This window comes from Pan troglodytes, chromosome 1, assembly GCF_028858775.2.
Source record: "Pan troglodytes isolate AG18354 chromosome 1, NHGRI_mPanTro3-v2.0_pri, whole genome shotgun sequence".
NCBI lineage: Eukaryota > Metazoa > Chordata > Mammalia > Primates > Hominidae > Pan > Pan troglodytes.
In genome coordinates this window covers 138884039-138897464 of record NC_072398.2, presented here as the reverse complement: position 1 = coordinate 138897464, position 13426 = coordinate 138884039, and the positions used below count along the sequence as shown (strand labels likewise).

At 41.3% G+C, this 13426-nt stretch overlaps 1 protein-coding gene across 17 annotated transcripts in view; it reads right to left on the bottom strand.

Annotated features, from left to right (window-relative positions):
* Window positions 1-13426, bottom strand: part of GLMN (glomulin, FKBP associated protein) — a 195505-nt gene that overhangs the window by 23557 nt on the left and 158522 nt on the right. For all 17 annotated transcript variants that reach the window (XR_010146563.1, XR_010159737.1, XR_010159740.1 and 14 more), the window contains 1 exon segment: window positions 1543-1730. Coding sequence is in view for 13 of the 17 variants with exons in the window: in NM_001246440.2 (NP_001233369.1) it covers window positions 1543-1730 (188 nt within the window). In the remaining 4 variants the exon portion in view is untranslated.

The following is a 13426-nucleotide window of genomic DNA, read 5'->3' as shown; positions in this document are numbered from 1 at the left end:
GGAGATAGGGGTTTTTATGGAGGTAATCAATTTAAAATGAGATTATTAGGGTGGGCCCTAATCCAATATGACTGTTGTCCTTATGAAAAAGGAAAGTTTGGAGACAGACACAAGCACACAGGGAGAACAGCATACGAACATGAAGGCAGAGAACAGGATAATGCATCTACAAGCCAAAGACCATCAAAGATTGCGAGCAAATCACCAGAAGCCAGGAGAGAGGCATGGAGAAGATTCTCCTTCACAACCCTCAGAAGGAGCATCCAGTACTATGAGACAAACTATTTCTGTTATTTCAACCATCCAGTTGGTAGCACTTTTTTACAGGAGCCCTAGCAAGTTAATACACATATGCTGTATAAGTTATTTTGGTGATAGAATGTGATGCTTAAGAGTATAGGCTCTGGGGTCAGACAGAGCTATCTGCATCCCACCTATGCCACAAAGTAGTTAGATCTTCCGTGGTATATTAACTTGTCTAAGCCTGTTATTTTCATCTGTAAAATGAGAGAATGCTCTATTTCACAGGCTTATTATAAGGATGAGGTAATGCATATAAAGTTATTAGCATAATGTTTCATACATGGTGAACATGCAAATGATAGCCAGTATTGCAACATTTACATACAAATGTACTCCTAGCTATATTCATATAGAAATGCACAAACTCACACAAATACCCAATGCCTATAAGACAAATACACAATCCTTATTATAATAGAACTCAAAGTCCAGAAGATATTACATTATAAAATTATATATTTTAAAAATAATTTTAATAAACATTGTGGGAAAAGAAGACAAGGTCAAGGTAATTATAATAGAAGGATTCAACCTAAATTGGGTGGTGAGTGAAGGCTTTCTTCAGAAAGTGACATTTAAGGATAAAGAGAATTTTAAGCATATACAAAGGCCAAATAGGAAAATTCATAACATTTAAACTAGAAACAAAAGAAGGTCTGTGTCACTGGAGCATAGTAAACAAGAGGAAAGGTGGTAGGAGATGAATCAGGTCAATTAAGCAGGGACCAGACCAGGCATAAGTTTGTCTCAGAAGTTATGCAAAGGCATTAAGACTTTATTCTTAAAGCAATAAAAAGCCACTGGAGGGTTTTCAGTAAGGGACTTCTTTTAAGGCTTCGCTTTCTGGTATGTTGAGAATGTGTTAAATTAAAAGGAAGTAAAAGTGGATACATAAATCCACTCAGGATTACAGCAGTAATCCAGTGAAAAGATGATGATACCCCTGGGTACCTGGCTAGTTCCAGGGTGGTCAAAAGCTTCAAAACCAAGCCCTGTTTATCATCTTCTGATTCTTGTCCCCACCATTCCCTTACACCTATTTCAACACTCCCCACTTTCATTACTTGTCTACTGCTATCTTTAACAGATTATAGCTGGGATCATTCTTATTAAAAATAGCCTTTACTATTTATTTAAAATGTATTAGTGTGTTAATATGCATATATTGGACATTAGATAAATGAGAATTTTATGAAATTCCTTTTAGAATACATGAATAAACCAAACACTAACTCTTACCTTAAGACCATTGGAAGCTGATCAATATGGATGCCCTGTACAAATACTAGATATGCCAGAGAAGCCATTGAGTCTGCTAACTGTTTATCTTCTTCTTCTTCAAATTCAAGGTAATTCCAAGTTCTCTTTTTCCTTCCATGATTAAAAATCATTTTGGGGAAAGGGTGTCCAATTGCTGATAAAAAACCCTATGAAATGGATAAAAAAGGAAACCATAGCACACAGACTCTAAAATGCCCCCCACCCCGTGTATTCAAACTCCATATTCTCACCAAGGGGAGGTGTAATCACTCCCTTTGAGCGTGAGTGGGACCTATGAGACTTGCTTTCAACCAACAGAATGCGCCAAGATGTCACTCACATGATTAGATTATATGACAAAAGTGAAGGGGTTTTTGCAGATGTAATTAAGGTCCCAAATCAGTTGATTTTGAGTTGGGTGGCCCTAACTTAATCAGGTATATTTTTAAAGGGGGTCCAGGCCTTCCCTGAGAGTCAGAAACTTTGCTCTCTGACTCTCCCTTGCTGGCTTTAAAGAACTAAGCTGCCATGTTATGAGAAGGCTCATGGACAGAACTACATGGCAAGGGACCAACTAACTACAGGCAGCTCCTAGAAGCTAAATGTGGTCCCTGGCTGACAGCCAGCAAGAAAATGGGGACCTCAGTCCTACAGCTTAGAGGAAATGAATTCTGCCAGCGGAGGAAACCTGGAAGTGGATCTTTCCCCAGTTAAGCTTCTGATAAGACTACAGACCCAGTCAACAACTGGCCTGTAGCCCAATGAGACCCTGAGCAGAGGACCCAATTAAGCTGTGGCTGGACTCCTGATCCATAGAAACTGTGAGATAACAAAGGTATGCTGTTTTAAACTGCTAAGTTTGCAGGAATTTGTTATACAGCAATGAAAAACTAATACAGAAGCCAACAGCAAAATCGTATTTTACATAGCATTTTATACATCAGAAGTATTCTAAATTAATTCAGAATCATAGTTTAAAAAAAGTTTAAAATGATGAATTTTATGTATATTTCACCACAATTTTTTTTAAAAAAGTGCTTCAGGGATATTTGAGAGCAATCTGAAACGTGAGACATACAAATATATGAAGCGAGGGTAAAGCAACTAAGATGAAGAATACTCTAAGAACAACGCTCCACTAACATTGTGCCTGTAAAGAGTGGGATGCAGGAACGCTGGGCAGGGCAGCTGGGCCTGAGGAAACACTGTTGATCTCTCAGTCATCAGGGTTCTCATGTGAGACGAGAAAGAGAAGCATCCTTGCATGAGTGGGTAGGACCACAGGGCTAAATAAAGCTTTATGCTCAGGAAACAAGATCACTCCTATGCCTCTTATACTGGTACTAATTCTAGCGTACCGGAAAGCACCTACCTTCAGAATCCACTGACATTGATTTTGAGTTTTGGCTCTACCATTTACTACTTGTGTGACACTGGATGAGCCATAAAATGACGTAATACCTATGTCAAATATTTATTGAGCAGCTCCACAAAAAAAAGCGTAAGAAAGTTAAAGTCACAACAAACTACAAGAGTTAAAAGGGAATGAATGACAAAAACAGCTAAAGCAGAATGAATAACTTCCACACAAGTCACTCTTTTATTCAATAAACACTTAAGTGCAAGGTGCTGGGCCTGACTTTGTGGGGAATTATAAAGCCAAGTATAAGTCTTTTCCAGCCTTCAGGGAGTTAAAATCTGCTGATCCCAGATGGTTCCATTAGTCATTTCAGAATACAAAAAGGAACCATGGAAAATCATCCTCAGTCACAAGAGACTGCTATTCAGCGACCAGATGCTAAATATATACTGCTGCAGTGATTTTCAAAGCCATGCATTCTGGTTATAGCTACAAGACAAAAAGTTTATTGCACTCTGATTCCAAATGTCCTTAATCATGAAGCTCCATTTCTTTATTCAGCCAATGCTACATGTGTTTTTTCCAGAGTAAGGTAGCCCTGTTTTGTTTTGTTTTTTTTTTTTTTTTTTGGCGACAAGGTCTTACTCTGTCACTCAGGCTGGAGTGTAGTGGCATGATCATGGCTCACTGCAGCCTTGACTTCCCCAGGCTCAAGCAATCCACCCTCCTCAGTCTCCTGAGTAGCTAGGACTACTGGTACATGCCACCATGCCCGCTATTTATTTATTTATTTATTTTTATTTTTTATAGATATGGGGTTTCGCCATGCAGCCCAGGCTGGTCTTGAACTCCTGGGCTTAAGTGATCTGCCCACCTTGGCCTCCCAAAGGCCTGGGCCTACAAGCATGAGCTACCGTGCCCAGCCTAAGATACCCTTTTTAAAACATCATTATATGCAACTAGATTCTACAGTGCTGCTCTGGATATCTGAGGTCCAATCTGTTCCCAAATCTGGGCCTTCGCTATCTATCCACACACCATCCAGCAGTCTTGCTCAGATCTAGGCTGTACCTGCCACCATACAATTTCTCAATATTCATGGCAGCTTTTGTCCTTTCAGAAATGTTCCTGTACTACAGCCTTTGGGACATTCTAGTAGTTCTGTACCAAAATAACTTGCACCAAAGTGAGGATGGCTGAGGCCTGTGAATCCCAACCACACCACACTTACCAGTACTTCTCCAGCACAGAACAGAAGACATCTCCTCATTTCATCTCCAAGCTGGTCTCACCTCTACTTCTAGACTGCTATGTGCATCCTTACTGCTGGCTCTTTCTACTTGCAATGTTCCTTCTACTGAGATTTTAGAACCACTCACCTACATCCTCAGTCTCTTCATAGGATGCTTGTTCTGCCTCACTGCTTTAACTAAACCTGTCTGATTTCTGGTGGGAGATGCTCATTCTCACACCTTTTATACCACAGGGCCTGGAATGCAGCTGTTGGGTAGACGAGTACAGGTAGGGGCTTAGCACAGTATTGTAGTATTGGCTTTTTCTGTACTTTTCAACAAAAGCACATTTTCCTTTGATGCAGATAACATACTGTCCTTTTCTCTGTCATATGCTGACTTCCTGGTAATTTCCTGACATTCACTGAAGACTCTGGCACCTTCTCATAATCTTTTTCTCTACCCAATTCCAGCTATGATCCTGGGAAAATTCAGTGTTCATGCAGATAACCCCTATAACAGGCTAGTCTCATGGTCCTTTATTATTATTAATTTATTTTTCAATCAAGCAACAAGTCATTGCATCCACTCTCATGGTTCTCAATTTCTAAATTCTAGTGACTTTTAGTTCTAATCCATTTCAGTACCTAATCCCATGCCGGATCTCTGAACATCTGGAACTATTCTGTATTTGATACTTTAAACTCCAGTATCCCATTTTCTGACCAAAATCTCTCATCCTGTCTCTCCTAGCAATCTGCTTTTCTACTTCTGACTTCTCCAGTCCTGTGATTCCTACATTTTGACCTACCTAGGCATTCCCTCCTAACCCCCCTTCTTTCCCTATCCAACCTGAATCATGGATTACTGACCAGGTGAACTATCTGCACCCTGTATTTCCTTCAGCAGTATCTACCCAGTAAAATGCCAGCCTTGGAAAAATAACTGCAATCTACCTTCTCTGCTTCTACACACAGGGAGCTGAGTATTGCTGGATAAAAAAATACAGACTGTTACCACTATAGTTGTGGTTTCCAAGCACCATTGAGTGCTCAGTACTACTGACTCATGCTTCCATGGTCTTCCACCATCTCTTTCCTTTCCCCTCAGTATTCCAAACCTTTACCAGTTTCCTTAAGCCCTTTTACTCAATGCCTATTTCTACCTCCTCATTATTAAGAGATCATCTCTCCTTCACCTGGAAATCTGAGGCCAGTGGGTTTGACTCCCCTCAATTTTAAGATTCCATTCCTGCTACAAATTTCTCAACATGTTTTCTTACCTTGATACCCACTAGTTCTTCCTGTCTAGGACTTTCCTTATGGCCTTGATACTATGTCCAGCCATTTGCTCATAAGCCACATTATTTCAGTTATCTCATAAACACTTGTATTTTTCCCTCAACAGTTTGCACCCCAACAACTATAAACATGCTCAAGTCTTCCCATCTCCATTACCTTCCTACCCTTAGCTCATGTCTTCTAGCTATTACCTCTCCTTCCTTATTCATCCAACCTCTTTTAAATAGCTTACACTAGTCATCTCCTTTTTCTCATCTGTCATTCATTCTTTTATGAACTCCACTCTGATTTGTCTCCAACACTGTACTTACACTGTTTTTGCTAAGATTACCAATGCCATCTTACTTCCTAAATCCAACAGATGCTTTTCAGCATACCTCTATGCATTTAACAGTACTGATCACCTCTATCCTTCTAAAACTCTACTACACCAGTTTCTGTGTATTTCTACCACTTCCGACTTCCTTCTTGGGCTCATTTTAAGTGCTGGTACTCTCTAGAGTTCACTCCTGAGCCCTTTTCTCTTGTCACCTCTTTAGGTAATCTCACCCCCTCTCATTCAAAGTATCTCCTGGCCAGGTATGGTGGCTCAGACCTGTAATTCCAGCACTTTGGGAAGCCAAGGTGGGAGGATCACTTTAGCCCAGGAGTTCAAGACCAGTCTATACAACATAGTGAGACCTCACCTTTACAAAACAAAAATTTTAAATTAGCCAGGCATGCTGGGGCATGCCTGTAAGTCCCAGCTACTCAGGAGGCTGAGGTGGAAGGATCACTTGAGCCTGGGAGGTTGAGGCTGCAGTGAGCCATGGTTGTGCCACTGCACTCCAGCCTAGGCCACAGAGCAAGACCCTATCTCAAAAAATATATATACACATTTACATATAAATTCTATATTAAATATACATATATTTACATATTAAAATATTATATTTTAAATTCCTTAAAAACCTATTCTCTCTCTGGTTATTAGATATATATTTTAAAATTATTGTTAATCTTGTTAGGTGTTAGGCTGGGAACAGTGGCTCTCGCCTGTAATCCCAGTACTTTGGGAGGCCAAAGGCAGCCAGATCGCTTGAGCCCAGGAGTTCGAGACCAGCCTGGGTAACATGGTGAAACCCCATCTCTACCCAAAATACAAAAATTGGCCAGATGGGACGATGTGTGCCTGCAGTCCCAGCTACTTGGGAGGCTGAGGCAGGAGAACTGCTTGAGTCCGGGAGGCAGAGGTTTCAGTGAGCCGACATCATGCCACTTCACTCCAGCTTGGGCAATGGGAGTGAAACCCTGTCTCAAAAAATTTTAACAAAAGGTAATAAAATCTTGTTAGGTGTCATAATAGCCTGGTGGTTATTTGTTTTTTTAAAAAAGCCCTAGTCATTAGGGAAGCATCCTTAAAGACTTATAGATGAATTATGTTTAGGACTTGTTATACTACAGCAAGAAAAGGAGGAGGACAGATAAAACAAAATTGGCAAAATGTTCATAATTATTGAAGCTGGGTGATGGGTACATGGGCATGTGCTAGATTATTTTTAGTACTTTTCTGAATGTTTGTAAATTTTTATAATACATTTGTTTTAAAAGCACAGGACCCCCAGATTCTTGCTCTGTATTCTCTATCTCAAGTATTGGCACCTTCATCTGCCCAGTTATCCAAGCAAAAACCCTCATCCATGTTTTATTCTAAATCCAATCAATGACCAAATTTTGCCAATTTTACCTACTATAAAGTTCTCAAATCTGCCCTTTCTTCATCTTTAAAACTATATCCCTACTAACAGAATGTGTCATAAATTTAGTCAATTAAAAAAAGGAAACAAACAAAAACTATCCATACATCTATACTCAGGCTCCCATCATTGCTTACTTAACTCCAAGGCTTCCCTACTTCCAATTTTATCCCAGTTAGTCATCTTCCTTTAAAGTGATGAATCCTAAACACAGTTTGATTACATCACTCCCAGATTTAACATCTGTGATACTGTGAAATATATATTTGCTCTTTGTTCCCACTTCCTGGGATATAACTCCTAAAATCCTTGGAATCTCCAAAGTGATAAGTGTCTTTATGCTATTGAGTTGACTGACAGCTGCGTCTCCTGGATAGCCTCAGGATGGGAGCTGGTTGCCAAGGGAACCAACCCTGTGATTAGAAGGTTGGACCTTCCAGTCCCACAGCCCTACCCCCATCCCACCCCAGTAAGGGAAAGGGGCTGAATATTAAGTTGATTACCAACAGTCAATGATGTAATCAATCATTCCTACATAATGAAGCCTCCATAAAAACACAAAATGATTGGATTCAGAAAGCTTCTGGAAGCTGAACACACGAAGTTTCCAGCAGGGTGGTGCATCCAGGCAGGGTATGGAAACTTGGTGCCCCCTCCCCTATACCTAGCCCTATGCATCTCTTCATCTGTATCCTTGGTAATATTCTTTATAGTAAACCACTAAATGTAAGTAAGCAGTTCCCTGAGTTCTGTAAGCCAATCTAGCAAATTAATCAAACCCAAGGAGGGGGTCCTGGGAATCCTGATTTATTGCCAGTCAGAGCACAGGTAAAACATCCTAGGGCTTGAGACTGGCATTGGAAGGTGGGGCAGTCTTGAGGGATTTAGCCCTCAACCTGTGAAATCTGACACTATCTCCAGGTAGGTAATGTTGGAATTGAATTAGAGGACACCCAATTGGTGTCCGTTGTACAACTGCTTGCTTGCTTGCCGTGAAGGGCAGGGGGCAGGGCAGGGAACTCCATACATCTGGTGTCAGAAACTTCTTATGACTATAGTAGGAGAAACTGAGTTTGGTTTTTCTACATCACCAGATTTCCTTTAATAGTTTCCAACTTTCATAGTTGTCTTCTCAAAATACATATCATATGTGATGGTGCTTATACTACCTCCAGAAGATGATACTGTGCTCTAGCACTGGCAACAATGAAGAGCCCCCAGACTTTTGTGTGCTCCAGAGAAAACCCATCACCTCTCCTACTTCATCCCTCACAGCCTCTTCACTATTATCGTGACCTCAGTATTAACCTTATTAAATTATGTATTCCTAATTATATCAGTCACCAAGTCATCTCTCATCTTCAGAATTTATTCCCATAAACTTCTAGCATCCCTTCATCTGACCCCTTTTTCCATCTCTCCTAAATTAAAATTGGCTCTCATCTGAAAACAGCTGCTTTCTCTGCAACCCTTCAAAAGACTACTGTATTTTTCATCTATACCCATTGTACCAGTGAGCCTGGGAATACATCTGTTCTCCTTGCTGCTTCTACACCATTCTCTCCCCATCCTCTCTAAAAATCCCTCAACTCTGAAACTCATTTTTTATGACTTTACCATTTCTACCCCTCCTTGTTGCAGTTAGTAGACCCCAAGGTCACCCCATCACGTGGCTTTCCAACATTATAATTCTGTGTGATTTAAATGTACAACCAAAGATCTTCTGATACTCTGAAATCTCAAGTATTTCATTTTCTCTAGCCCAATGACCTTTGCCTCTATCCTCTCCTTTAGAACACCCTCTCATGGTCACACCCCAGACATTGATACTAGTAACTATAATCTTTCCATAATACTATTTTCAAGCATCCTATTCTTTACACCTAGTTTTTCAGTTCACCCCTTTTAGTAACCTAACTCCAAACATCTGTCACCCACACCAGGTTCTACAACCTAATGATCCAATCACCTTTTCACTGTCTCTTGCATTTAGTATGTCCTAACTTTACTCCTTACCCAGCTTAAATTCTATGTCCATCATTAAAGTCACTTTGTACATTAAAATCACCTTGCGGCTGGGCACAGTGGCTCACGCCTGTAATCCCTGCACTTTGGGAGGCTGAGGCGGGTGGATCACGTGAGTTCAGGAGTTTGAGACCAGCTTGGCCAACATGGTGAAACCCCAACTCTACTAAAAATACAAAAAATTAGCCAGGTGTGGTGGCGGGTGCCTGTAATCCCAGCTACTTGGGAGGCTGAGGCAGGAGAATTGCTTGAACCTAGGAGGTGGAGGCTGCAGTGAGCTGAGATCATGCCATTGAACCACAGCCTGGGCAACAGAGCGAGACTCTGTCCCAAAAAAAAAAAAAAAAAAAAAGGAGTCACTTCCAAGATGGCCAAATAGGAACAGCTCAGGTCTGCAGCTCCCAGCGAGATCGACGCAGAAGACCAGTGATTTCTGCATTTCCAACTGAGGTACCTGGTTCACCTCACTGGGACTGGTTGGACAGTGGGTGCAGCCCACGGAGGGCAAGCTGAGGCAGGGCGGGGCATTGCCTCACCCGGGAAGTACGAGGGGTCAGCGAATTTCCCCTTCCTAGCCAAGGGAAGCCGTGACAGACTGTTTCTGGAGAAACAGTACACTCCTGACCAAATACTGTGCTATTCCCACAGTCTTAGCAACCGGCAGACCAGGAGATACCCTCCCATGCCTGGCTTGGTGGGTCCCACACCCACGGAGCCTTGCTCACTGCTAGCACAGCAGTCTGAGATCGACCTGCGAGGCTGCAGCTGGACAGGGGAAGGGGTGTCCGCCATTGCTGAGGCTTGAGTAGCTCACAGTGTAAACAAAGAGGCCTGGAAGCACAAACTGGGCGGAGCCCACCGCAACTCAGCAAGGCCTACTGCCTCTATAGATTCTACCTCTGGGGACGGCATAGTAGAACAAAAGGCAGCAGACAGCTTCTGCAGACTTAAACATCCCTGTCTGACAGCTCTGAAGAGAGCAGTGGTTCTCTCAGCATGGCATTCGAGCTCCGATAATGGACAGACTGCCTCCTCAAGCGGGTCCCTGACCCCCGCGTAGCGTGATTGGGAAACACCTCCCAGTAGGGGGCCAACAGACACCTCAAACAGGTGGGTGCCCCTCTGGGAGAAAGCTCCCAGAGGAAGGATCAGGCAGCAATATTTGCTGTTCTGCAGCCTCCACTGGTGATACCCATGCAAACAGGGTCTGGAGTGGACCTCTAGCAAACTCCAACAGACCTGCAGCTGAGAGGTCTGTTAGAAGGAAAACTAACAAACAGAAAGGAATAGCATCAACATCAACAGAAAGGACATCTACACCAAAACCCCATCTGTAGGTCACCAACATCAAAGACCAAAGGTAGATAAAACCACAAAGATGGGGAGAAACCAGAGCAGAAAAGCTGAAAATTCCAAAAAACAGAGCGCCTCTGCTCTTTCAAAGGATCACAGCTCCTCACCAGCAAGGGAACAAAACTGGACGGAGAATGAGTTTGATGAGTTGACAGAAGTAGGCTTCGGAAGGTCGGTAATAACAAACTTCTCCGAGCTAAAGGAGCATGTTCTAACCCATCACAAGGAAGCTAAAAACCTTGAAAAAAGGTAAGACAAATAGCTAACTAGAATAAACAGTGTAGAGAAGCACTTAAATGACCTGATGGAGCTGAAAACCATGGCACGAGAACTTCATGACGCATGCACAAGCTTCAATAGCTGATTTGATCAAGTGGAAGAAAGGGTATCAGTGACTGAAGATCCAATTAATGAAATAAAGCAAAAAGACAAGATTAGAGAAAAAAGAGTGCAAAGAAACGAACAAAGCCTCCAAGAAATATGGGACTATGTGAAAAGACCAAATCTATGTTTGATTGGTGCACCGGAAAGTGACAGGGAGAATGGAACAAAGTTAGAAAACACTCTTCAGGATATTATCCAGGAGAACTTCCATAACCTAGCAAGGCAGGCCAACATTCAAATTCAGGAAATACAGAGAACACCACAAAGATACTCTTTGAGAAGAGCAACCCCAAGACACATAATTGTCAGATTCACCAAGGTGGAAGTGAAGGAAAAACTGTTAAAGGCAGCCAGAGAGAAAGGTCAGGTTACCCACAAAGGGAAGCCCATCAGACTAACAGCAGATCTCTCAGCAGAAACCCTACAAGCCAGAAGAGAGTGGGGGCCAATATTCAACATTCTTAAAGAAAAGAATTTTCAACCCAGAATTTCATATCCAGCCAAACTAAGCTGCATAAGTGAAGGAGAAATAAAATCCTTTACAGACAAGCAAATGGTGAGAGATTTTTGTCACCACCAGGCCTGCCTTACAAAAGCTCCTGAAGGATTTACTAAACATGAATAGGAACAACCGGTACCAGCTACTGCAAAAACATGCCAAATGGTAAAGACCAGTGACACTATGAAGAAACTGCATCAATTAACAGAAAAAATAACCAGCTATCATCATAATGACACGATCAAATTCAAACATAACAATATTAACTTTAAATGTAAATGGGCTAAATGCTCCAATTAAAAGACACAGACTGGCAAATTGAATAAAGAGTCAAGACCCATCAGTGTGCTGTATTCAGGAGACCCATCTCACATGCAAAGATGCACATGGGCTCAAAATAAAGGGATGGAGAAAGATCTACCAAGCAAATGGAAAGCAAAAAAAAAAAGCAAGGGTTGCAATCCTAGTCTCTGATAAAACAGACTTTAAACCAGCAAAGATCAAAAGAGACAAAGAAGGCCACTACATAATGGTAAAGGGATAAATTCAACAAGAAGAGCTAACTATCCTAAATATATATGCACCCAATACAGGAGCACGCAGGTTTATAAAGCAAGTCCTTAGAGACCTACAAAGATACTTAGACTCCCACACGATAATAATGGGAGACTTTAACACCCCACTGTCAATATTACACAGACCAATGAGACAGAAGGTTAACAAGGATATCCAGGACTTGAACTCAGCTCTGGACCAAGTGGACCTAATAGACATCTACAGAACTCTCCACCCCAAATCAACAGAATATACATTCTTCTCAGCACCATATCGCACTTATTCTAAAATTGACCATATAATTGGTAGTAAAATACTACTCAGCAAATGTAAAAGAACAGAAATCACAACAAACTGTATCTCAGACCACAGTGCAATCAAATTAGAACTCAGGATTCAGAAACTCACTCAAAACTGCACAACTACATGGAAACTGAACAACCTGCTCCTGAATGACTACTGGGTACATAACGAAATGAAGGCAGAAATAAAGATGTTCTTTGAAACCAATGAGAACAAAGACACAACATACCAGAATCTCTGGGACACATTTAAAGCAGTGAGTAGAGGGAAATTTATAGCACTAAATGCCCACAAAAGCAAGCAGGAAAGAGCTAAAATTGACATCCTAACATCACAATTAAAAGAATTGGAAAAGCAAGAGCAAACAAATTCAAAAGCTAGCAGAAGGCAAGAAATAACTAAGATCAGGGCAGAACTGAAGAAGACAGAGACACAAAAAACCCTTCAAAAAAATCAAGGAATCCAGGAGCTGCTTTTTTGAAAAGATCAACAAAATACATAGACCTCTAGCAAGATTAATAAAGAAGAAAAGAGAGAAGAATCAAATAGATGCAATAAAAAATGATAAAGGGGATATCACCACCGATCCCACAGAAATACAAACTACCATCAGAGAATAGTATAAACACCTCTATGCAAATAAACTAGAAAATCTAGTAGAAATGGGTAAATTCCCAGACACATACACCCTCCTAAGACTAAACCTAAAAGAAGTTGAATCTCTGAATAGACCAATAACAGGTTCTGAAATTGAGGCAATAATTAATAGCCTACCAACCAAAAAAAGTCCAGGACCAGACAGATTCACAGCCGAATTCTACCAGAGGTACAAAGAGGAGATAGTACCATTCCTTCTGAAACTATTCCAATCAATAGAAAAAGAGGGAATCCTCCCTAACTCATTTTAGGAGGCCGGCATCATCCTGATACCAAAGCCTGGCAGAGACACAACAAAAAAAGAGAATTTTAGGGCAATATCCTTGATGAACATCGATGAGAAAATCCTCAATAAAATACCGAATCCAGCAGCACATCAAAAATCTTATGCGCCACAATCAAGTCGGCTTCATCCCTGGGATGCAAGGCCGGTTCAACATATGCAAATCAATAAATGT